The 26,032-nt window shown below is 35.8% G+C and overlaps 4 protein-coding genes across 6 annotated transcripts; 3 read left to right on the top strand and 1 right to left on the bottom strand.

Annotated features, from left to right (window-relative positions):
* The first annotated feature begins 41 nt into the window (after nucleotides 1–41).
* Nucleotides 42–3,986, top strand: LOC112499589 (uncharacterized). Its single transcript, XM_052444314.1, has 8 exons — nucleotides 42–524; nucleotides 811–1,813; nucleotides 1,903–2,007; nucleotides 2,091–2,556; nucleotides 2,642–3,073; nucleotides 3,161–3,256; nucleotides 3,360–3,488; nucleotides 3,588–3,986. The coding sequence occupies exons 5-8, from the start codon at nucleotides 2,825–2,827 to the stop codon at nucleotides 3,984–3,986; spliced, it is 873 nt and encodes a 290-aa protein (XP_052300274.1). The 5' UTR covers nucleotides 42–524; nucleotides 811–1,813; nucleotides 1,903–2,007; nucleotides 2,091–2,556; nucleotides 2,642–2,824.
* A 3,578-nt stretch (nucleotides 3,987–7,564) lies between these two features.
* Nucleotides 7,565–9,789, top strand: LOC102627606 (stem-specific protein TSJT1). The gene is made up of 4 exons (XM_006489406.4): nucleotides 7,565–7,866; nucleotides 8,717–8,957; nucleotides 9,089–9,209; nucleotides 9,374–9,789. The coding sequence occupies exons 1-4, from the start codon at nucleotides 7,667–7,669 to the stop codon at nucleotides 9,559–9,561; spliced, it is 750 nt and encodes a 249-aa protein (XP_006489469.1). The 5' UTR covers nucleotides 7,565–7,666; the 3' UTR covers nucleotides 9,562–9,789.
* Nucleotides 9,790–9,912: 123 nt separating this feature from the next.
* LOC102627316 (meiotic recombination protein DMC1 homolog) lies at nucleotides 9,913–13,885 on the bottom strand. 2 transcript variants are annotated; one of them, XM_006489405.4, is made up of 15 exons: nucleotides 13,638–13,884; nucleotides 13,451–13,533; nucleotides 12,612–12,703; nucleotides 12,450–12,521; nucleotides 12,323–12,361; nucleotides 12,102–12,159; nucleotides 11,948–11,993; nucleotides 11,793–11,838; nucleotides 11,393–11,454; nucleotides 11,191–11,257; nucleotides 11,018–11,110; nucleotides 10,866–10,934; nucleotides 10,704–10,782; nucleotides 10,291–10,457; nucleotides 9,913–10,172 (listed from the first exon to the last, which is right to left on the bottom strand). In XM_006489405.4, exons 1-15 carry the CDS (start codon nucleotides 13,652–13,654, stop codon nucleotides 10,128–10,130), a joined length of 1,035 nt encoding a protein of 344 aa, XP_006489468.2. In that variant the 5' UTR covers nucleotides 13,655–13,884; the 3' UTR covers nucleotides 9,913–10,127. The 2 variants fall into 2 exon arrangements, with proteins under 2 accessions (XP_006489468.2, XP_024948029.2); XM_025092261.2 differs by lacking the exon at nucleotides 11,018–11,110 and having other exon boundaries at nucleotides 13,638–13,885.
* Nucleotides 13,886–17,434: 3,549 nt separating this feature from the next.
* LOC102627898 (hypothetical protein) lies at nucleotides 17,435–25,961 on the top strand. 2 transcript variants are annotated; one of them, XM_006489408.4, is made up of 11 exons: nucleotides 17,435–18,295; nucleotides 18,616–18,880; nucleotides 20,071–20,233; nucleotides 20,375–21,122; nucleotides 21,232–21,661; nucleotides 21,769–21,950; nucleotides 22,576–22,750; nucleotides 23,268–23,495; nucleotides 23,585–23,935; nucleotides 24,665–24,766; nucleotides 25,300–25,961. In XM_006489408.4, the coding sequence occupies exons 1-11, from the start codon at nucleotides 17,766–17,768 to the stop codon at nucleotides 25,537–25,539; spliced, it is 3,414 nt and encodes a 1,137-aa protein (XP_006489471.2). In that variant the 5' UTR covers nucleotides 17,435–17,765; the 3' UTR covers nucleotides 25,540–25,961. The 2 variants fall into 2 exon arrangements, with proteins under 2 accessions (XP_006489471.2, XP_006489470.2); XM_006489407.4 differs by having other exon boundaries at nucleotides 17,436–18,295; nucleotides 20,363–21,122.
* Nucleotides 25,962–26,032: the final 71 nt, after the last annotated feature.

Here is a 26,032-nt window from a genome sequence, read left to right as displayed (position 1 = left end):
AGGTAGTTACTCGAAGATTGTGTGCATGAATTACGATGTATCAGAAAACAGGAACACATAGTTTAGTACATTATTTATCAGATGGCTCGCAAGTCCACTGATGGTTTGATATTTGTCACTCCCAGTCCCTGAATCTACTTGGGATGATGAAAATTTTGGCTCATACACCAAAATCCCCCAATTCTTTGAGGCTGGCTGCAATGCTGTCCAATTAGGTAATAAATCGGAGGGTCCAAAATATTTTACACTTATTGATAGAAAAGAGGGAAATTTACAGTAATAATCAAAAAAATTTTGCTTTTTTTCATCTTAACCCCCCAAAAATATTTCTATCAACATTAGCCATAAAACAATATTTGAGACCAAAATACCCCTCCCTCATCTCTCCCCCAACACTCCCTTTCACTCATCTCTCCCAAACCGATCCAACTCCCATCATCGGCGGCGACATCAACCCTCGTCGGCGGCGGCTCCATCTCTCACCGGCATCCGATCTACGATCTACAACCTTCAACAAAACTTAGGTTAGTTATTTTTCTTATTTTTATTAATTTAAAATGAGATTTTAGAATAATAATAGTTATAGCTTGAGAATAATAGTGGTGGTGATGATGTTTGTGGTGGTTGGTGGTGTTTGTGAGTATTGTTTTCGATTTTGGAGTGATTAATTTTGGGGGTGGGGAGGGAGAGGGGTAGGGCGCGCACGCGCCCATGCACGGCTTGCTGTCGCACCAAAAATTAGATTTTTTTTTTAACGAGTCAATTTTTTTTTTCTGTAAATTTAATGTAATAATTTTATAAATATTACAGATACATGACGAAATCAGAATCACCGGATATTGAAGTAGGCAAGATGTATTTTCGTTATGCTGATCACTTTCCTGGTCGAATTTCGAGCATGTGTATGTTATCTTCGGTCGTAAAAGCCATCGAGGAAAAATTAACAAAGCGGCAGTTGAGTATGTTCAAAAAGGATATATTTGGGCATTTCTTGGAGTGTCGAAGTTTTTCATTTAATAGGGTAATTTTGCACAATCTTTTATTGCGCCAAGTGGCCCATGAAGAAGATAGCCGTGAGGATCAGTTATTGTTTCAAATTGGTAAGCATTTGATTCGCTTGTCAATTGTCGAATGGTGCTTGGTTACTGGACTTTCATTTGGTGTTGATACCAATCAAGAAAATGATGAAATGGAGCAGAGGCTATGGAATACGTATTTTGGTGGGGTGCATCGTAAGATTAATGTGAAGCAATTCGATGCAGTATTTAAGGAGTTGAAATTCGAGGAAATGGACGATATGGACGCATTAAAGATTGCGCTGTTTTATTTTGCGGACAGAGTACTAAATGCAAGAAAAAATCACTGTCAAATTAATTTCGATTGGCTTGACCAAGTTGATGATATCCAGTACTTCCGAAAGCGTCCATGGGGTCTATTGTCGTAGGAAATGATTTACGAGAGTCTTGACAATGCACTGTTCGAGAAAGACGAGAAATTTAAGAAGACTCGGTTGAAAAATCCAGATCATAATATTGAAAAATACAATCTTTACGGCTTTACGTCTGGGGTTCAGGTGCTTTTTTTTTGGTTTATTAATAAGTTTTATAGTATTAAATATTTGATAGTTGTTTTATTTGATTTTTCACTTTGGTTGTTGTAGGCTTGGATTTACGTAGCAATCGGAGGGTTGCCATTAACATGGGTCGTCAAAACGAAGAATAAGATTCCCCGCATTCTGCAATGGAAGCCCATGGCGTCTTCGAGAATCAACTTTGCGGAGGTTTATTCGTTCTTCAACGACGAATCTCGTCTTGTAAGTAATATGTATTACTTATTTTTTTAAACTTTACTAAATTTAAGAAATGTATACTTACTTAAAATTTTCAATTGAATTTATGGCAGGGGGACGTTTTACAAACTCTTGAGCCAAATTCAAAGGAGAGTAGCAGAAAATATTAGCTCTCTGTGAATGATTACTTGCCAAGCATTTCAGACTGGGTTCATACGGTCGGTATACTCTAAGTACTAAAAATTTGTTAATCGAAATTTTTGACTTTTCATTTACTAATTTTAAATGATACTTTATACAGCACCAACCCTCAATCAACGCGATGCCGTCGGTTACAAGGCAATCAGACGAGCATGACGATCGTGACGACATACCAAACCCAATACCAGAGCAGCGTCATGACACTTTTGAGGTTGAGGATGAGGTGGGTCATGACACTTTTGAGGATGAGGTGGCTGTTGATGACCACCAGCAGCAAACAGACAACTCTGATGACGCATGGGATTCTGAGGTTATAAATAATATATGATATTTTTCCTTTATAAATTATTATTTTTTTATTGTTATTTTAAATTTATTTTTTCCTTTTGTAATAGTCGAGGACAAAGCAGTTTAATGATTACGTACGACGACGGCTGGATAAGCTTGATCGTAACGTGTATGAAATAAAGTCATAATTAAAAGATTTTAAAGAAACTGTTGTTGGCTTCATCGACACATTTTCTAAACGTTCAAATAAGGATTCTCCCACTGCACGCTCGTATGCGGTGAGCAAATTTAAATTTAATAATTATGTTCGTTTAACTTTTAATTTGATAGTTGTTTAATATGTTCTTCTTGCCGAATGGACAGTCCCCGGATGACTATGAAGTGTATATTAACGTGGGCAATGAAAATTTGTCTACGCCCACGTCATTGTATAGTTTCTACGGGGATGTTAGTGGGGAGAGCGTGCATGTGTTCTCTGAGGTGCCTCCTGGCGTTAGTAAATTTGGCCGCGCGTACATACCGTCGTATGTTTATAACAGTCCTTACATGATTCCTCCAGTCAGGCGAAGACAGAACGTCTGGCCTTTGCGTCGACCCCAAATCTTGGAGCATGCGATTGACATGAGTACGACTGTGGATATAAATCCACTGAGAGGATTGGAGGACTCTAGTATGTTTGCTGAGTTTGATCGATGGTTCGCTGGTGATATGACAGTGGTTCGGAGAGTCTGGCACCCGCGGTCATTCTTTGAAATACTTTTGGGTTTAACTTCGATGGGATGGCTAGGCGATGAGGTAATTATATTTTCGAAGTGCTTTGAGTAATGTGGATTTGTATATAAATATTTTCTTTTATATCGTAATGTTTATGTTTATTTACAGTATAATCACGAGTATTTTCGCTTGATTAGCGAGAAACAACGCCAGTGTCCGAATGCCTTACTTCAACGTATCACACATACCGACACATTTTTTTGGGTAACGTGCCAACATAACGAACATAAATACTATTTATGTTTTTTTTATTTATCGTCTTTAAGTTTTGTTAATTAATGCATTTTTTTGGTTATCTATGTATTAGGTGTTCTTGACTCAGGTATGGAACAATGGCCATTGTGCGGTCGATTTATTAGAATTCGAAGACCGCTTGAATAGCTATCTCTGTGGGCGACAGCACACAATGTCCAAATCGATGACGGATGTCGATATGGTATGTAGTTTATTGCATTTCATATACAAGTTGTCGATTTTTCTTAGTTGTTTTTCAATTTCATATATAACGAAGATGTTTTTGAATTTTTATATACAGTTACTCATCCCTGTTAACTTGGACGGCGAGCATTGGGTACTGGCACGAGTAGACTTTTGGAAAAACAAAGTCTGGATTTATGACTCATTACTCACATGCCGCGACGACAAAAGATACAGGTTGAAATTCAAGCCACTTGAAGTTATCTTCCCTCGATGGTTGGAATATGTTGGGTTCTACAACATCCGACCTGAGTTGCGAAGTGCCGACCCCTGGAAAGTTATCGCAGTTAGGAGTGCGCCACAACAGGAGCGCGGAACTGGCGACTACGGCGTTTTTGTATTGATGGTTACGATGTATTTAATGTTCGGGCTTACATTAGAGTTTACCGCTAGTCATGTCGAGTATTTTAGAAAAAAGATTGCGGTTGACATATTTAATGACGATATTATATTGTAAACCGTTGTAGTAATTTCAATGTTGAAATATAAATTTTTATTTTAATTTGCGCACTTAAGTTTATATAATTTGAATGCTCACATTTTAATATTAAAAAAAAATCACACTCACATATAAGTGTACAATACACTAAAAAAGTATAACAGTTTTAACCAACGAATTATTGAAACAATACAACTAACTTCGATTCGACGCAATGTGATTCTTACACCGCTTGCGATTATGGCCCAGTTCATGACACTGCCCGCATCTTACAGTTCGTCGGTTAACGTCCTCGCCAGCCGAGGGTATTCTGAGCTCTTTACGACGGCCAGGTGGAGGTGCCTCAACTGGAGGGTATACTTGCATCTCCTGAATTTCATCTGGAACTTCTCAATCAACCACATCGCCAACTGGCTCCACTGGTTGTGCATAAGCCATCGCCAACCATTCTGTAGTGTAAAAGTCCGAGCAAAGATTAATATAATCCACCCGGTGTGTTAGACACGCCGCAATTGCATGAGCACATACTAGCTGATCAAGCTGAAATACTCTGCAGGAGCAAGTTTTCTTTTGCAAGTCAACCAAACCTTCCTTAAGCCCACCACCTATAACTTGAAATCGATGCGGAGACACCGGCCGAACTATCATTCTTTCAGCCATAGTTCTCCGCTCAGTGACTATTTCATTTGCCCATGTTGTTAGCCGAGTACTCATTGATTCAGCCACAATTTTTCTATCATAAAACCATTGCTGCAGCGTTTTCCTAAAGTGATCAACAAGATGAGTAACAGGAAATTTTCGGGGTTCCCTCACGAAAGAATTAACACTCTTTGCGATGTTGGTGGTAAGTATGTTGTACCTCCTACCTTCAAACTGAGACCTTGCCCAATTACACGTACCGACATTATTTTTTAGGTAGTCAGCCGCACCCGAGTGGATCATCCACAACCCTTCAAGTTGTCTCTTAAATTCCTCGTGGCCATATGCTTTTGCTGCATTAATAAAGGCAGGCTCAAATTGATCCCAAAGAGCTTTTGACATTCTAAACTGTGACTTAATGTTACCTTTCACGTGGTAAAAACAAACTCCATGAGCTGCATTCTGAAATACTTTAAGAACGGCTCTTCTTATGGCAGTGCATCGATCAGATATAATTACCAACTCAGGTCTATCGCCAATCACTCCGTGTAACTTCATCATAAACCATTCCCAAGCATCAATATTTTCTGAATCCATGATCCCAATGGCTAACGGATACAATTGATTGTTACCATCAAGACATGTTGCCACGAACATGCTTCCACGATATAGCCCCTTGAGATGAATACCATCTACAGCAATGACAGGCCGAATGTACTGCATAAAACCCTTGATGGAAGATTCGAGTGCTACAAAATAGTACAAGAAATTACCATCTCCATCCTGCTCGATGTGAGTGACTGTACCCTCATTCGCTGCAGTTAGTACGTGAGAGTATTTAGGGAGCAAGTTGTATGACTCTGCAGGGTTGCCTCGAACTATTTCAAGACCAACTTCTCTTGCCCGATATGCCTGCTGGTATGTTAACGGAACACCGTATTCTTGTTGCATATCTGCTCTTATGTCATTCGGAGTATAAATTCTCTTGTCTTGAATATATTTATCTGCGATAATATGACCGACAACCTGGCTCCTGACTTGATGACGTCCAGCAACCAATACCTCATTATGACAAGTGTGTACATTATCAATTCTGTGCACCACCCAAGGAACATTTTCCTCGTTCGAACATCTAGTTGCTCGAATACGCCATTTACATGATTCTGAACTACAGTGAGCCTCGAAACGTGTCGTAGTAGACCGTGCAATCTTGAAATCAAACTTATCCCGAAAGGCAACCTTGCGTAGTTGTAATATAAACTCATTCTTCTCAGCAAATAGCTTACCCACACTGATATCATCTGAGTCACAACTGTTAACAAAACTTGGAGCAACCATGTTCGAAGGCAAAGTTGGAGCAAGACTTGTGAGAGAGTCAATTCTCCTTCTCGATCGAACCATTGCTGGAATAGGTCTATTGCCTCTGTTATTCACAGGAGTATTGTCTTCACACTCATCTTTATGCTGAAACGACGGAACATTCGAAGGACCGGCTCCTCCATCATCACCATCATTATTGAAATGAGTGCCCCTCATATTATTAGAAGGTTCTGCACAAACATTATCCCCCTCTGTCTCATCATGAAAATCATCATTGTCCCGAAAATCATTATTGTGATACGGAGAATACCGTTGCTCCAACGACGTCGTTGAAAATATCGTTGCTCCAACATCCTGTAACGTAACGCCGTCATTATCAATGTTGTCATAATTGTCGTGGATTGGAGAGTAATATTGCTGCAGTGATATTGTCCTTGGCAATACCTCTTCTTCATTATCGGGGCCAGACATATTTGCTCTAAACGAAGTTTCTGTATCGACATGTGGCTCAATACTTCCACTCGGAACTCGAGGTGATGTGGTAACAAATATAGGAACGCATCCAAAATTAGCTACGTCGGATGCCATATGTAACACAACCCTCACCATTTCATCATCAAATATATCCATGGGCAGTGCACATACACGATATAATGTGTTACTAGACCTCAAAGTTGTCTTCATTGTGATACTATATTCATTAGGATTAATTTGTAACACATCGTATGCTCTTGCCAATAACTGATCAAAAAGATAATTTTTTCCAACCAAAAAAACTCTATTTTTACCATTGACATACTCCATATGCCCATCCTCTAATGTCTCCCAGCAACCATCGTAACACAATTCAAGTACAACTGAATCCATTAAGCCTGAAATTATAAAAAAATAAATTATTTCGGCCCTATCAAATTAATAGTTAATTATAATGAATCTGGCTTTTGGTGCGACAGGCTGACTGTCGCACGAAACTTGGTGCGAAAGGCTGCCTGTCGCTCCAAGTTTTGGTGCGACAGATAACCTGTCGCCAGATTCACCCACGAAATCATCCGCAGTTCAATCAAACTCACGAGCAACAAAATAACTCATACCACTATTTGATGCCGATTAGTATTGGATCCGAATAAATTATGATCGAATTTCACTTTTTATCGTTGCCTTTTGCCGTTGCCGTTGATTGATGATTCAAGAGTGGAAGCTGCCTTTTTTTGACGAAAGAGAGAAAGAATGTTGCTTTTGGTTTGTAAAGAAGGGTTTGTAAAGAAGGGTAATTTGGAGAGAAAAGTATGTGTTTGGCTAATATTGAAAGAAAAAAGTTAAAAAGATTAATTGTGAAAAAATAAAAAATTTTATGATTATTTTTATAAATTTCCCTAGAAAAGAAGGAAAGTATTAAAACCCGACATAATGAATATTGGAATATAATATCAACAAGGATAATGGAAGACAATTAAAAAGAAAAGGTTGCACAAATAAAACTAAATAACAGAAAGGGTATGATAATGTGAAGATATTACCACCAACATATTAGTGAAACAGTTGCAAATCTACCAACAATCAAGGGGTATAAAGGAATTTCATCTAACTCAGTCACCGGCTGCATTTTCTATATATACCTGTAACGACCTCAATTGGTTGCTGTTAAAACTGCTTGACATTTTTCCATCGAGCGCACGCATCAAAACTTTTTGTCTTTCTTTTTATCGTGGCCAGTGAAGAACGATCGTGAGGGAGAGAAAATGCTGGCAGTGTTTGACAAATCGGTGGCCAAAGCCCCAGAGGCTCTGCAGAGTCCACAGACCGAGTCTGCTTGCGCGCTGAAGAATGGTCTATTGGCTAACCACTTTAGCTCTGTTCACCCTGGCTCTGTCACTGTGAATCTTGGCTCTTCTGGCGTCATTGCTTACTCCCTTAACAGGCAAAATCCTCTTTTGCCAAGGTGACCATTAATACCCACATCATTAAACAATTTTTTTTTTCTTGCTTGCGTTGTTTCTTGGTCTTTCGTTTTTGGGTTGTTGAATGATGATCCGATCTGGATCACTTTTATCTTTTTGATACATGTTGATGTCCCATTTTTAAGGACTATTCTTTGGTGGTCTGATGATACATAATTGAATTTCTTCTATGGATCTTGGTGAGATTTTGTGAATTTAAAAAGAAAAAGAAAAAGAAAAGGAAAGAAAAATTGGTACTTTTTGTTACTGTTGGATGGTGCCTGAAATTAATTGTTTCGGTTGAAATGCATTAAAAGTTTGATTTGTTTTTAATTATGAGGTGATTTGGTGTTACGGTGGCATATAGTCCAAATCCAGAGATCCTGCTTGTTTGTTTGTCTGTTTGTAGTTCTATTTGCTCGTCTATTTAATTTATTTTCACTAATATTATTAAGAAAGACAAAGATGATGGTGTCCATTAGTTGTATTAATTTATGTGATTTCAACTGTTTTGTCTATTATTTGTTTGGATGTTCCATATAACAGAAATATTCAATCAATCATTTCGTTGGGGAAGATTTCAATTTTGGAAGCAGCGCTCTAGGGTTTCATTTTAATTGGACAACGAAACTGACTCCTTTGTTGCTTTTGAGTTTCTTGTTTTTTAGTGGCCGTGTCTAAGCATTTAATGGATTTTGGGTTTGATTAATCTTTCAAAAAGACATCTGTTTGCTGTTTTCCTTTCTACCACTCAATGGGGATTTGCAAAGCTTTTTTTCTTTATATCCTAGTATCTCATTTTTGCCGCACGCAATGATTTGTATTCATATGTGTTTTGTTGAATCTTGTCAGATTATTTGCGGTTGTGGATGACATTTTCTGCTTGTTCCAAGGCCACATTGAGAACGTTGCTCTGCTGAAGCAGCAATATGGACTAAACAAAACAGCAAATGAGGTCATCATTGTCATTGAGGCTTACAGAACTCTCAGGGATCGAGGTCCTTATCCTGCCGATCAGGTTGTCAGAGACATTCAAGGGAAGTTTGCATTTATTCTCTATGACAGCTCTTCGAAAAACGCATTCTTAGCTTCTGTGAGTAATAAGAATGTCCTCTATTCCTCGTAGCTTTTTTTATCCTGGTTGATCTCTTCTATCATGGATTCTGATCATCAGCATTGCATCACTATTGGATCAAGTTTTTAATTTACTTTGACTTTGTGCAGGATGCTGATGGGAGTGTTCCCTTCTTCTGGGGTACTGATTCTGAAGGCCATCTTGTTCTTTCCGATGATGTAGAGATTGTGAAGAAGGGCTGTGGGAAGTCTTTTGCACCATTCCCTAAAGGTATATACGAAATATAAATGAAATTATGTTAATTCATAGATAGTAGTGAATGTGTACATCAATTCATATCTTGTATCTCTTCATATTTGTTGCCACCCACTTTTTGTGCTTCTCATTGTCATTACACACTGAAGTTCTCATTTCACTGATGTTGTTTCTCTTAGCATGCTTCTTTACATCTTCTGGTGGATTGAGGAGCTTCGAGCACCCCATGAATGAGCTGAAGCCTGTGCCAAGGGTAGATAGTTCAGGTCAGGTTTGTGGTTCAACTTTCAAGGTGGATGCTGAGACTAAGAAAGAAACCGGCATGCCAAGAGTTGGGAGTGCTGCCAACTGGTCCACAAACCTCTAAGTCCATAACTACAACTTTCCGGGAAGGTTTTTATTATTATTGGGCCTTCCGAGGGTTTATTTCATCACTTTTGCAGTTCCCGTTACCATCATATGACTTATATGCTTTATTTGGTACCGAGCTTTACATTGTTTATTAGAGATTTCATGCAGCAAACTGTGTTGCTTACTATCAAAACTAAGCCCAGGCTTTGTGGCATATAACATGCAATAATATTACATTGGACAATGGCTTTGTTGATAATTTGTAAATTGCATGTATGATGTTATAGTGTCCTGGAATCTCTCTTTTCTAACAACTTAGGTGGTATATCAAAGCAAGCAAGTCTGTATACATATGAAAGTTTATAGGTAGTTGAAGATAAGCTATTATTGAATTACTTTGGGTAGCAGACACTTTGGAATTGGATTAACATTTACAGAGCTTAAGTGAAAAAGCAACTAAGTTAAATTCCCAGTTGTTTTTTTTCCTACTTAGACAACCATAACTAGATATGAAGTAACTGAAACATTATAAATGTGCCGCATGAGGTGTTGCTGCTGGGTCTTGAGCTGATGATCTTTTGGCTAGTCCTTGGCATCTGCAATGCCACCTGGTGTTATCTGAAATACGTATTTACTGTCAAGAACAACTTTGTATAGAAATAACAAGATATTGCTGTTTCATATTTGGGCATGTTTAATTATGATGAAAAACCTTAATTAGAATAATATGATAAGAAAAGGATATTGCTTCAGCCTCTGGCAGATTTGGGGCATCGAACACCTTGCAGACGCGTTGTTCACCTTTTCCTTTCCGGAACATCAATCTTATTGTCGCTGCATGAGCAAGCACATGCCCTCCTGCCGGTTTCTTTGGATCTGATATGAAAACCCCCCCACCTGGGTCGGCTATAACTGCCGCCAATAATCATATAAAATAGTTCAGCAATAGTTCAAATTGTTGAGTGGCGAGCTTGCCGACAGATGCACTAATGACTAGTTCAATTCTAGAACCGCTGATAAAAGAGTTGCTAAAAACATTTGGAATGCTAGGTCTACTAATCAAATTGAAAACAGAATCAAGTCCCAAATTTAAGTGTGAAGCTTTCTGGATTAACGAGCATACTACAAGGTCAAAGATACCGTGGCAGTAAGAGTTACCTTGGTTGGTCATGTAGACCGCAACATTGAATTCCTCAGATATCTTTGTTAATCGGGAGAGCATTTGTCCCAATTTTTGCTGCAATTGCAAGTTGTTCACTTTAGGATAAATGAAGAGAAATTCTAAAGATAGTGTAGGGATCTCGAGGAATCTGAAGTAACCTGTCGATCTGCAAGTTCTCCTCTTCCTGTGAAATCTACTCGAAAGAGGGCAATCACTGAATCCACAATCTGAAAATGTGTGTTGACATGAACATTAATACAATACATTCTGATTTATGTATCATAGGATAATTCTACTGTTGAAATCTCACCAGAAGTCTGAATGGTTCTTCAGACATTTTTGCTGCCAGACCAAGAAGTAGGTTGTACTGATGCTCATATGTGTACGCACGAGCATAAATGATCTTTCTCAGAAAAGACATTTTAGTTAAGTGTGTTCTTCCCTTGGCGAAATTAGTGAATGACATGGGAAGAAAATGCTTACATTGTCAAGGACAGCTCCTGGGTCCATTCCAAATCTTTCAGCTATGGGTACAATCCTATCAGGGCGGCTGCAAGTGCATATATTAAAGAAGAAAACACAATGAAACTGACTGATTTCTGCAAAAGTAGTTATGATTTACCAATTCAATCAATGAGAGACATTAACAAATCATTTTAGATTTCAAGAGGAAAAGGAAACTCACAAAGTTCCTTCAGTGTCAATGTAAGCAACCTTCCCATTCCCACCCCGCATATTTGTAGGAAGCTGCAATGATAACCAGAATATTCAAATCATCGGGATTAATGTGCATAACATGACTTTTATGTAATACAAGGCATAGCCTATTTGAGCCAAGGTCATATCTTACAATAGCAACTTTTCAAATTCATAGCCCAAAGACAATGGAATTTGATTTCATTTTAACAAGGTGGATTACCTTTCACTTCCATTTCCTCTAATGTGTTGAATCTAAGGGTTGTACAACAGTACAAGGGCAATCAAAGCATACTCACTATGTAATCAGTAATTAATTGTTGCACTAATACACTAACTATTATCCATGTAGAGGACCGGAGGCATATATAATCAGGGCAAAGAAGAACCTGCGTGCAAACGCATAGGGTATGAGCAAGCTGTGTTTTCCCAGACCTGAATGAAGTTTTAGTAAACAAGTTAAACAGCTAAACAGATGGATGACCATGAAGCAAAGCTTACAGATATACGGTAATTAAAGAAAAGGAAAGATAATTGTTCTTACCGGAACTCCCCAAAAGCTTCTGTGATGGCTCCAGTCTCAATCCCACCTTTTCAAATTTTACACACAAATTAATTATGACTGATGATTGATATAAAAAAAAAATTGCATAGATGATCATCAGTATTAATGAAACATCAAAGGAGGGTAAAATCACCGCCTAACAGTTCATCGAGGGCTTGGCTTCCAGTTGTGATTTTGATCACTGCCTTTCTCTATAAGCCCAAAAAGATAAGGATCACCTTTATATTAACCAAAATTGCTAATCCAAGCTTTTAGTTAAACAAAACATAGCACAGCAAACAGAATTTATAAGAGAGAGAAAGGTCATATCTGATCTATGGCTTAGATTAAAAGTAGAAAGAAATTGGAGCTTACTCGGAGCAGAGCATCACTTCCTGTAATATATCCAAAATTCTGTAAAATAAAAGGAAAACAAAAAATGATAATTCTTCAAAGATATTCCATAACTAAAACGCAATTAGTGAGAGATCTAAACACCAACCACTATCTTTTCAGCAGCTTCACAGATCTTTTCAACCTTTGCCTCTGATAATCCTTTGATTCCAGTCAAGTGCTACAAACACAGAGTTTAACAGACATTGAGTTGCATTATAAAAAAAAATTCTCAGATTAAATGATTAGAAATTGAGAATATACACTAAACCTTCTTGGTGTGCATCATCAAGCCATTGCAGGTGTATATCCCTGCATCCTGAAGCTTCTTCACATCTCCAGCATTGATTCCTTGAGAAATCACTGAAGAAATTGCGCATAAACATTGTCAACTAACCAATCGACAAATTAACAGACCTTGAATTCATTTTTTCTCGGTCTTTTATTTCAATAAGGTAACTTGAATTAGCTAAAAATTAATGATCGATGTCAAATCAGGGAACCATTTCGTACAAAATAATTTTTCAAACGATTTTTTACGTACATATTTGACTGAAGTGACTGATAATATACAATTGATTCAACTGAAATTCCAAACAGACAAGTGCAATCAAAATCAAAATCAGTTGGAGGTCTAGATTACACTGGAAAACAGAACAGATTCATTAAATTCGTAAATCGTAAAATTAGATGCGAAGAACAAACAGCAACCGAACGATCTCATAGCGAATCATCGTTATGAATACAACACCAAAAAAAAAAAAAAAAAATAAATAAATAAAGAGGCACCAAAAATTGCTTGTCATAATTTGAATTCCGCTAAAATACAAAAGAAAAGAGCCAAATAGCAATTCAAAAGAACTCAGACGTCGAGCACAACTAATTTCTCAAAATTGTTGCAAAACAAATAATCGAATCGAGAATCGGAAAAAATGAAACAACTATAAATATTAAATCGAAGATATCTGTTGCTGACGTTGTCATTCCCAATCAAATAGCGCAAATCACTCAAACGTTTTGCAAACAAATTGAATTTCGAAGAAAACAAACGAGGAAGCACAAAATACTAGAATCGTCGAGCTGAGAGAGAGAGAGAGAGAGAGTACGCACATTTATCAATCGCTTCAAACAAGTCTTCTTCGTCGTCTATGTCTTCTCGCTCCACAAGCTGTAACTGGCTTTGTTCTTCGGCTCTGATAAAACATCAAGCACAAAAGAGGATCAAACGCCGTCGCGTCTGTTATGCGATACAAAATTGTAAAGGCATAAAATGAGTTGCTCGGATTTGTTAACTTACTTGAGAGTCGCAATCATCTTCGTATTTTAAGTAGAGAAAATTTCTTGTTAATTTGCTTTTTAGTGTTTGTTTCTCTTTGAGACAGAGAGAGAGAGATTTTGAATTTTGATTTGTGAGTTGTTATTTTGAATTGTATGTGCAGAGCGTGTGTTTATGTGGCGGGAATCGGAATTGAATCCGCTAATTAAATTGCTTGTAGGAAGGTGGTTGGGTTCCGGGTTTGGATTTTGGTTTAATTTGGGAGAGTTTGTTGTGATCTTGTTTGCACTTTGCCTCTCCTCTTACGCGTCACAATCTGTGCAGTCACTAAATTTAAGGGCTCGGATTTTGCCATGTGGCTTATATCACATTATGGAGGCTGACACCAAGTGATGCGAGCACGAGTTATTGGACCATTTACGGACAAACATGTGTGATTTCTCCAGCAGCTAATGGAATTCAATTTATTTTATTTCTGTCCAAAATGCTCAAAATTAATTTCTGTTAAAAAAATAAAAAATAAGGCTATATATCTAGGAAATTAGTTGAGTGGCTTTGTGGGTATTATGGTTTTTCCTTTAAGAGCTATTGTTGTTTGCGTTTCTTTGTTTAGTGTTTTTTTTTTGTTTAGTAAAAAATTAAGAAAAAAACGTCTGGCTATTTTAATTCGATTGTACGATACTCCAGCTTTTGCCTTTCGTGATTTTAATTATTGTCAAATTCCAATGAGCACCTTACAATTGAGCTTATAAGTCTTAAAATACTAATTTGACCCAAACCTGTAATTCCATTGGAGACATCAATCGCTGCATCAACTATTTATTTATTTATTTTAACATTCTTTGTAACGCAGCATGATAATGTCTCAATTATAGGATATTGTGCTTTCCGAGCATTCAAAATTCTTTCGAATTTATGCTGCGTTTACTTTTTGGATTGGAGTAGGAATAATGAGGAGTGGTAATCCTTGGATTAGGGGTGTGGATGAGAATGGGAGTGGAAGTATGGTGTTTACTTAGACTAAATGAAAGTATGGATTGTCAATCAGAATCCTAATTATTTGTTTACTTTGTCTTGGATTGAGAGTAAATTATTTTAAATTACAATTTTATTTTTATGTACAGAATTATAATTTGTAATTAAAAAATTAATAATAAATATTTGGAAAATAATAAATATTTTATTATATTTCTAAATTAATAATAATTACTAATATTCTTAATTATGTAAATCATAATTTTTTATTAATTTAAATTTAAATTATGTGAATAAAAATTATTAATAATAGCAACACAAATGAAATATTATTATTGATAATATAGTACAAAATTAATAAAAAATTTATTATTATTAATTAAATAAATAATTAATATTTATTAAAATTAATGTTTAATATTATTAATTTAAATATAATATTTATTTATTTTTATTTTATTAAATTTAATAAAATAAATATGATATAATTATTATTTTTAATAAATATGATATTATTATTATTTTTAATAAATATGATATTATTTATTTTATTAAATATTATTTATTTATTTAATTATATGGATAAAATGGGAAGAGGGGAGAGTGGATTCCCACTCCCACCTCCCCCCATGGAAGTGGGAATCCCACTCCCCACTCCAAAATTAGGTGGGATCCACGGATTCCCACTCCCACTCCCTCATTTTTTAAGGTAAGCAAACACTGGAGTGGGAGGAATCCACACTCCACACTCCCACTCCAGAAAGTAAACACTACCTTAAAGATTTTGAGATATACAGTAGTACTTTGATAAATTTATAATTTTGATTAATAAAAATTTGACCAACATAATAAATAATATTTTGATAAGTTTATTGAATAATAATTTTTTAAAAAAATTCGATTTTCTTATAAGACCCACTTAAGATATAAATTAATAGTTGCCTAATTTGAAATTAAATCGACGATGTCACATGACTTTTGAAAAATATGTTCCTATTGTTAACTTTTTTAGTTTCTTGAAATTGATTTGAAATTAGATCTCATCTTTTATTCTTTTTGTAATGCAAAATTCTAGTTTGTATTATTGTTTTGCAGCAACCAGAAAGCTCGACTCCATACATCATCTTTAATATAAAAGAATAAAAACTCTTTAATGATCTAATTACTGTCAATATAAGATAACTAATTACTACAAATATAAGATAACTAACTAATATTCCAAAAAAACATAATAAATGCTAAGTCAAGATAAATAAATACTATATAAACGAGATTATGTTTTCCAAGAATAAGAAACTTTTTTGTTAATTAATAATTTATTAATTTATAGATATATTAATATTTACTAAATTAATAGATTTTCTATGGTCTCAATACTATTAATTTAATGGGATTTTTATAGCGTATGAATTATTAAAGGAAAAGATTTATAATTCATTACACAAAGTAAGTCTAAATTTAAAGTTTTTGAGTACGCTTATACCTTTCGAAAAACAAAAAAGTAGGTTTAACCGATATTTATTTTAATAGTGTGTTTGTAAATAGATATAAATATCTTATTATACTGATATTAATATGTTATTATCGGTGTCCATGCATGTAGATAAAATCTAAATCAAAATCCACCATCTAAAATTAGATATAAATATAAATGTATATAATTATAAATTTGCACATAGATGGACACCCGCCGGATATTTGCCGTCCTTGCTTTTTGGGCTTTACGTTGAAAAATGATTAACATACAGTTTACTTAGGTCTCAATCCTATAAATTTTATAATTCAAGACTGAGAGTTACAGAAGTTGCAATTATAATTTATGATGTCATGATTTTTCTTTCTTTTTCAAGTCAGCGATAATTTGCTCAATTTTATTGTTTTAACTAAGTGATTCCATGTTTAATGTAATAAATTAATTGTTTAAGTCGTGCTGTAAAGTTCATATTAGCCCAAAGTTAATTTCTAGGTAATGGCTTTCCTATCTTGATTTACAAGTCAAAATTAAATAAATTAAATGCTTAACTTAAGTCGTGATGTAAGGTTCATATTAGCACAGTGTTAATTTCAAGGTAATAGCTTTCCTTTCTTAATTTACAAGTCAAAATTAAATGCAAATTAAGTTATTTTGTGATTTGAGGATGACGCACAACTAATATTGTGATATTGTGGACACATTTATTACAAAAATTATAAATTATATTTATTTTTGATGACAAATGAAATTTTTAATAATATCATCGTACTTATATCTTAATTCGACTTATACAGTATACACACACATATATATATGCATAGATACATACACACACACATATGTATGTATTGTTCTCATTGTTGAAACTGAGATTATTTTATGAAATTGGTTCTAGTTAAAAAATATATACATAATTAAAAACAATAAGTTGACACCTCTTTATTTTAAATATAATGTAGAGGACTCGAGTCTCTTTAATAACTGTGAAAGATAATTTAATTTGATGGATTAATGAGCTTATATGAGTTAGATTTTTTTGAAGTAATTTGTGTATTTTTATAGGCTTATTGGTAAAATATATTTTAAAATTGAAATGTTTATAAAAAAAATATACATAATTTTCAAAATATTCGTGGATGGTCTTCAAATTTTATTTTTTTTGAAGAGAATTATGATAATTTTTAATTTCTTTTTAAAGATTAACACGCAGGTGTAGATAGCCTACAAATAACGTTAAGTCTTTTGATGCACTCCACGTCGTAATTTTCTTTTGACCCGCCACAAACTTTGACTGAACTCCACTTTCAAATCCTTGGGCAAAGGTTATTTGCGACCTTCTAACAACTTTCTTAACGACGCCGTTTAGAAAAAGTTCAATCGTAGTGCCGAGTGGAAACCACTGCCGTAGCGGGTAGCTTCCTTCAAATAACTGCAGTACGATTCGTCTAGATTCTAGGGTTTCTTTATTTTTCTCTCTCCCAAATTTTCCATCCTGGAGCGGGCCAGCGGCTTCGAAATTTTCCCTCACTTTCCTTTTCAATTTTCTTTCCTTCATATGCCTTTTCCTCTCAATTTTTCCTCCTCCCAAACAGATCTCAATTTCAACTCTCTCACAACTTTCCCAAAACCCCCCCTTTTGTTAGCAGGAAAATAGCCCCAAGATTAATCCTTTTGTTTTCTTTAATTCATCAACTGACCAAATGCAGCTAACAAATTCCGTTGAAATCACTCAGAAATCTCCTGAGGGTCCCATAAAAGAGAAACTTCCATCAGAAGCCAACAAAATCAATAATGAGAAAAACGGCAGTGTTAACGACGACGACGACGACTCAGTCATTGACGTCTCCGGGAAGACCGTTGATTTTCCGTTAATTGAGAGTTACGGTAACAGGGGCGGCGATAATTCGGTCGAGGGCTTGTATTTGTACAAGAATGTGTTGAATTTGATTCCGAAATCGGTGGGTCGATACGAGAAGTTGAGAAATTTGAAATTTTTTGGAAACGAGATAAATTTGTTTCCGTCTGAGGTCGGGAATTTGTTGGGGTTAGAATGCTTGCAGATAAAAATATCGTCACCGGGGGTTAATGGGTTCGCTTTGAATAAATTGAAGGGGTTGAAGGAGCTTGAGCTGAGTAAGGTTCCTCCGCGACCCTCAGTTTTGACGTTGTTGAGTGAGATTGCTGGGCTCAAGTGCCTGACTAAGCTCTCTGTTTGTCATTTCTCTATTAGGTTAGTGTTCTTAAACATTTTTACTTTTCGGTGCTTAATTTTTGAATTCTTTTGAGGAAGAAGTAGGAATAGAGAAAGTATGAATCTCTAAATGCTAGGATGTTAAAATGCATTAGAAGTAGAAGTAATACTGGGACTCGCACTGGCGTGATATGACAGGATAAAAAGAGTGTAAATTCAGATTTTCTGAATAGCATATTGAAATTTTGTAGAATAGGCGGGCACATTGGTGTAGTTTTGGTCGAATGAACATAGTTAATGAGCTATATATGTTGATTAACTGGAAGTATTTAATACATGCATATTTTCTTTTGTTGTAGATACCTTCCTCCTGAGATTGGCTGCTTAAGTAATTTGGAGCAGTTAGATCTTTCATTCAATAAGATGAAGTATTTGCCTACTGAAATATGTTATTTGAAGGCTTTGATATCTCTGAAGGTTGCGAATAATAAGTTGGTAGAATTACCTTCTGGTTTATACTTATTGCAAAGACTGGAGAACTTGGACCTTTCGAATAATAGGCTGACTTCATTGGGTTCTCTTGACCTTTGCTTAATGCACAACCTTCAGAATTTGAACCTTCAGGTACATGTCAATAACTTATAATTAAGATCAATCATTTCGTCATAATCAGTAAGGATTTAATTAGACATTACTGATTTTGTTATGGTTCATTTCATTCCTGTTATTCAATTTGAATGGATTAGGACGAGCGTATTAAATGTTTGCTTGTCAAATACTTTTTTTTTTCTTGAATTTTTAATCTAGCAAAATTCATTTGCTATTTGTCCTTTATACAATTATTCCTTATACAGAATTTGCTCTTTTGGCTAGGAATTACTGTTTCCATTCCTTAGGGCTGAATCTTCTTTTATATAGGTTGCTAACATTGGCGGATGTATGATATCTTAAAGATCTACACATATTTATGCATGGATGCAAGACTTATATATACCTGGAATCTCTTATCAAGTTTTGGCCACCATTAATTTGGGCTTATGGTTGGTTTTTGATTTTTTTTTTTTTGGTGGGGGGGGGGGGGGGGGGGGGATGTGAAGCCAGTAAATGTATTAATGATGAAAAACCAAAACAATTAGAATCTATTCGGCCTTATGTTTGGTTCTGAATCAAAGACTTTGATTGATTTTTGGTATAATGGAAATTGGGCTTCTCCCAAGTCTTATTTTTATCTCCCTTTTCTAGTTCATTATATATCTCCCACTTTTCCTTTTCACATTTCTATTTCATTGCCCCATATTTGTGCCTATCTTCTTGGGGTTTTCACTTTGGCCAGTACAAGTAGAGTCTTAAATTTGCACCTTTCACCGAATTATCTGCTACATTCTTATTTATCTGTTTTAATGCTATACTTAAGATTGTTGAAGTGCTATAGAATTTTTAATTAGAAAAGATTGCTTCTTGTCCTTTTAGTCTTTACTGGTTTAGTGGAGCAGATGTTTGGTCGTCATTCGATCTGGATTTATCATATCACTTCTTTCCTCTGTTACTTAAACTGATGTAGTACTTAAGTTGATAGCTGCTTGTGGTTTGCACATTATATGAAGAACTATGATAATGAAAATGATTATTTTATTGGCTTTGGTTCTATTTGTACTTCTGCTCATGCATTTCTATTTGTTTCTCAGATTTGTTATGGAAAGCAGTAATCCTGTGGGTTGGTCATGATAACTTGGCTAATTTTTGCATAGAGCTTTTCTGGTTTCTATATCTAATTTTTTTTTTGTCTGTTTCTGATTTTTTCATGTGTGTTCCAGTACAATAAGCTTCTAAGTTATTGTCAAGTACCTTCATGGATATGCTGTAATTTAGAAGGAAATGGCAAAGACTCATCCAATGATGATTTCATCAGTTCCTCGGCAGAAATGGATGTATATGAAGGCCCGATGCTGGAGAATGATGGAAATGTTTCTTTTAGTGGTAAGGCCTGTGAAGTTTCCTTAATTTTTTCTCCTTTAAATCCTTTTTAGATACCATCTTTTCTATTTTTCATTTTTTAATTTGACTTTTCATTATTGCTTATATGTGAAGCTGATCTTATGTTAGCAGAAAGTGATGCAGGTTCCCGTCACACCTCATCTAGCATATCAACTGTATCCTCCTCAAACAGTAGATCTCTGACAGCTCGGAAGTCAAGTAAGCAGTGGAAGCGACATCATCTGCAACAGAGAGCTCGACAAGAACGTTTAAACAACAGCAGGAAGTGGAGAGGTGAAGGACACGCACAGACATCAATGAAGGAAGGTCAAAGATACAAATCGGGCAATTTAGATGCCTTGGCCTCTGAAACTCCTTCAGAAGAAGCATCAGACATCATAGGCCTGGATGATGATGATAAGCAATTACTTTCTCCGGAGGCTGAAAGTGAAAATTTGCTTTTCAGTGTTGAAGATGATAAAATCAGATCCGGCACAGGGTTACATGTAGAGAATTGTTCGTGTGCTGGTCTTGAGTCTACAGGAAAAGAGGGTAATGATGAATGTTCCAAGCATGATTCATCTTCACTCTCTACAGCAAATGGAGCTACTGAGCAGGATGAAGGTTCATCTTCTGAAAATTCTAAAGCTGTTTGTAAGACAAAGAGGCATTCTGACAGGGATCTTGATAATCCCAAGCCATGCAAATCCCGAAAATCGATGGGGGAGAACTCCAATGCATCACAGAAATATAGTAGTGTCTCTTTTTGCAGCATTGAGGATCGTCTGCCAGATGGTTTTTATGATGCCGGACGTGACCGGCCCTTCATGCAGTTGACAGGTTATGAGCAAACTCCGCATCTCGACTCCCGTGAAGTCATCCTTGTGGACAGGTTTATTTTTTATACCTAATATTGAGAGTGTCATTACTTTTTTATTATCGTCATGATGGACATATCATATGCAACTGACCATGTGGTTTTATTTGTTTATCTATTTTAGAAAAAGTGATGAAGAGTTGGATGCAATTGCTCTTTCTGCTCAAGCTTTAGTACTTCATTTAAAGCAGTTGAATGGTTTAACCAAAGATGGGGTTATAGAACCTGTTGATAATCTGCAGATAGCATTGTTGCTTGCTCTTTTTGTATCAGATCATTTTGGAGGCAGTGACAGAAGTGGTATTGTTGAAAGGACACGAAAAACTGTATCTGGTTCAAATTACAGGAAGCCTTTTGTTTGTACTTGTTCTACTGGGAACAGCGACAGTGCTAACACTTCCCAAAAACAGATTTTGGATGCTGTAGAAGATATAGTTTTATCTGATCTCTGTGAAAAATCTCTGCGTTCTATTAAGTCAAAGCGAAATTCTGTTGTAGTTCCTATAGGGAGTGTGCAGTTTGGTGTCTGTAGACACCGAGCAGTGCTTTTGAAGGTAATTGTTTCACTGTATTTGTGTTTCTACACTTCTATGTTTCAATCTGCTTGTTTATGTCTTCATATCTTAGTCCTTATAATCTGATACAAATTCAATTGCTCTAGTATCTATGTGATAGGGTTGAACCTCCTGTTCCTTGCGAGCTTGTTAGGGGTTACTTGGATTTCCAACCACATGCGTGGAATACCATCCTTGTTAAGAAGGGTGATTCATGGATTCGCATGATAGTCGATGCATGCCGTCCACATGATATAAGAGAAGAGGCAGATCCAGAATATTTTATTAGGTAATTCTCTTCTGTTTTGTCGTATATGGTTCTGGGAATTCACTTCATTTTTAAAGATGATCTGTGCCTCTTGTACTGTCTTAGCAGTTTATCGGTATGTTGTGAATCAGATTTCATAAGCAGATACTCCCTTTGTGCATCATACTCTGTTTAAAATTTAGATTTTTTTATTGTTTGATCTGTTGTCAGTTTATACCATCTGATTTGAAAGTCCGTACGCCTAAAATGTTCCGAAGTATGCATGATTAGTGATTACTAGTAGTGTGATTATTTACTTGTGTCTGTGGGTGCATTTACTAGCTTACTGCATTATTTGGAGTGGCTTAGTTCACTCTGGCTGACTTAAGAGTATGCCCATTGAGTCCCATATAGAAATTTATATGCTGAGATACTTTACTATGAGAATCCATCTTGCTCTACTTCTTTAACTGTATGTGTATCAAAAAGAGCTATTATGACGATAATGATATGCAAAAACCATCTTAGCTTATATGTCATTTTATGCCTCCACGTCTAATCAATTGTATTTTTGAATTTAATTACTCATTAAGAAACGAAGACACAGGGTTGCTGTGGACTGTTGTATTTTGCTATGGTCTCTTATGGATATGTTTTGTTGTTTCAGGTACATTCCTCTCTATAGGACAATAGCTCCTTTTTCAACTGAAAGTGATCACAGTCCTTGTTCTGGTCTTGATCCTGGTTCTTTTCCCTCCCTGAGCTCCTGTGATGAAGCTGGGAAATCAGTTTCAAGTTCTCTTTTTCGGTGCAAATTTGGATCAGCTGATGCTGCAGCAAAGGTTTCTCCCATAATATTCTTATCAGTCTTATTTTTTAATTAAGTAGAATTTCCAACTCATCCTTCTTTTGCTCTTTCCACATAATTATTTTTAGTCAATGATTGTCGGTGAATTCAAATAGCTATTGTCCATAGGCTTATACTATGATTTTGACCTATCTCTATTAAAAATTTAAGAAAATTAAAAAAATTTAGATAATTATAGTCCATATGTTTAACTTATGATTTAACCTATCCCTTATGCAAAGATAAGTTATTTCTAGCTGTATTGTCCCGGAAATATGTGCAGAGAACGCAAGCACAAGGTTGAAAGAATCTCTTCTTTTTTTCCCCTCTTCTCCAGTTTTGACCAAGTACATCTAGAAAAAGTATTGTCTCATCAGTTCAGTATAACTCCTGATGTGTCTTCCTCTTTTAGTTAATTATATATATATATATATATATATATATATTTTAAAGAGCACACCTTAATAATATGGTTGAAGCAGGTAGTAATTTTACATTGCTTATGGTTTCAGGTGCGTACCTTAAAGGTTTGTGGGAGTTCAGCTGATGAAATCAGAAACTTTGAATATAGTTGTTTAGGAGAAGTGAGAATGTTGGGTGCTCTGAGACATTCCTGCATAGTAGAAATGTATGGGCATAAGATATCTTCCAAGTGGCTCCCTTCAGCAGATGGAAATCCAGAGCATCATTTGTTACAGTCTGCGATTTTCATGGAGTATGTTAAGGGGGGATCTGTGAAGGTAATAAGCCATTTTATTTGCTTTGAGTTACTGCTGTTGATTAACTTTTGATAGATGCCTTACTGTTTTTCCTCCTTGTTGTGTAACAGAATTATATAGAGAAGCTATCAGAAACTGGTGAGAAACATGTATCAGTGAAGTTGGCATTGTTTATTGCTCAAGATGTTGCAGCAGCATTGGTAGAGTTGCATTCAAAGCATATTATGCATCGTGACATAAAAAGTGAAAACATATTGATTGATCTGGAGAGGAAGAAAGCTGACGGAAAGCCTGTTGTGAAGCTCTGTGATTTTGATAGAGCAGTGCCTCTGCGGTCTTTTTTGCACACATGCTGTATTGCTCATAGGGGGATACCTGCTCCAGACGTTTGTGTTGGAACACCACGGTGGATGGCTCCAGAGGTTTTGCGGGCAATGCATAAACCAAATCTATATGGACTAGTAAGTTCTTCCTTATTCTGTCAGTTTAAGGTGGAGTCTAAATTGATAATCTGCTTGGTAATATTTCCTCAGTTTCGTTATTTGAAATTATTCTACCATTTTTTTTTCCTGCTGAAAGGAGCACCTTCTACCACTATCTGACATGATATGCGCATGTCCTCTGTCTAATTGGTTATATTGGGCACAAAAATGCTGTTGATATGTTTATGTAAAGATTAACTTGAGTTTGTATACAAAGCAATAGCTGGCATATATAATTTAGGATGGAAAATGAAATTCATTGGAGGAGAATTTTGTATGCGTATATAGACTGTTTACTAACAGCTGGAATTTGTTGCCTCTAATTAAAGAGCTGGGATTAATAGAAATTTGATAAGCTTTTAATGAAAGATTGAATGGACTTTGAGACGAAATGAAGTTATGTGCGGCTTGGGTATTGTGTAAACATTCTGTTATACTTCCACGTAGTGGATAGATCATCTGTTGCTGAATTTTTGCAATGGGTTTTTTTCCCCCCCTCCATATGCAATGGTGATGCAGCAATGGCTATCTATTTTTGGTACATGAATTTTCCTTCTAGAACATTAGGCCTTTGTAAAATATATTGAAACCAAACATTCCCTAAGAATGAACTCCTTATTTTGGCATTCAGCTTCCATTATTATCAGTGTTTTCTTGAAATTGATTTTGGTTTTCTGTAATTTTAAAGTCTTTCCAATGTGGCTGCAGGAAGTTGACATATGGTCCTATGGATGCCTGCTGCTTGAGTTGCTGACTCTGCAAGTCCCATATATGGGGTTGTCTGAACTAGAGATTCACGATCTTATTCAGGTCTCTCTCTCTCTCTCTGCATGTATCTATCTAGCTCTCTATATTCTCCCCCTGTGTGTGTATTGTGTTTAAGGAAAAGGAAATCTTGTGTAAATTATTTAAGATACTCTGATATGAGTCTTGTTACTCAAATCAATTATGTTAAAATGCCAGATGCTTAAATAATAGAGAAAGTGTCATTTGGATTAAGCTATTCATGGGCTCTTGATTGTCAAGTGAGGTTGGATATGACCTTTGAATTTGCTTGGAACTTATATTATATTTGAGAATAAAACAAAAATGTCATGGTCCTGATTTTTATTAAGCTTCCACTTCTTACTAATGTTGACACTGATGATTCTTGTATCACTATGTTAAAACTTTTTTGGTTGAACTTTTCTGCAATATCACTTGGCTAAACTCAATAATAAATAAGCGATACCTATACTTCTATTGTATATTCATATGTATATTGACATGTGGTTTTTTAAATGTGAAAATTCATCATATTTTGTTTAAGTTAATAAGAAGTTTATTGCTTCTGATCATTGCAGATGGGTAAGCGCCCGCGGCTAACAGATGAACTGGAGGCCCTAGGATCGTGCCATGAGCATGAAGTCGCTCAATCCGGCTCAGGGTTTGAGAAACCGGAGGCAGAATTAGAAACACTTAGTTTCCTTGTTGATGTGTTTCGCCGTTGTACGGAGGAAAATCCAACAGAACGTCCTAAAGCTGGAGATCTATATGAAATGTTCGTTGCACGCACAAGTAGTTCAATCAGTTCAAGGAGTTAGGAGCCAGTGCAGATTCTCATATGCGTGACTATCCTGCCCCATTCCCAAATTTTTGTAGCCCTAGGATGTTCCAACATTCACTGTAAAATTTTATTCTTTTCGGGATCAACTTGTGGGTTTACTTGAGTAATTTTATTTACCTCAATTGTAGTGGTTAGATTTTGATTTAGCAGGCTGTATCACATTTTCTGTACCAATAATGTCCAGGGGTTGGGTGCATGCGGCAGAGCATGTATCTAATATCCAACATCTGTAAATTTTGTAGTTATTTTTCCCCCTTTTCAAAAGCTGTAGATCTATATATTTTTTTTTTGTTCTTTAAATTAATCCAACAAGGAAGTTGTACCATTCTCAGGTATCACTTTATTTGTTCACAATAAGTTGTCTCAATTAAGTTAAAATATTCTCCCTTATTATTATTATTATTACTTTCCCTTTCTCTTCAATTGCAGCTTTTAAAATTGTCATTGGCATCTGTTATGTAAATTTTGCT

This window comes from Citrus sinensis, chromosome 1 (genome assembly GCF_022201045.2).
Source record: "Citrus sinensis cultivar Valencia sweet orange chromosome 1, DVS_A1.0, whole genome shotgun sequence".
Classification (NCBI taxonomy): domain Eukaryota; kingdom Viridiplantae; phylum Streptophyta; class Magnoliopsida; order Sapindales; family Rutaceae; genus Citrus; species Citrus sinensis.
This window is presented reverse-complemented; position numbering and strand designations above follow the sequence as displayed.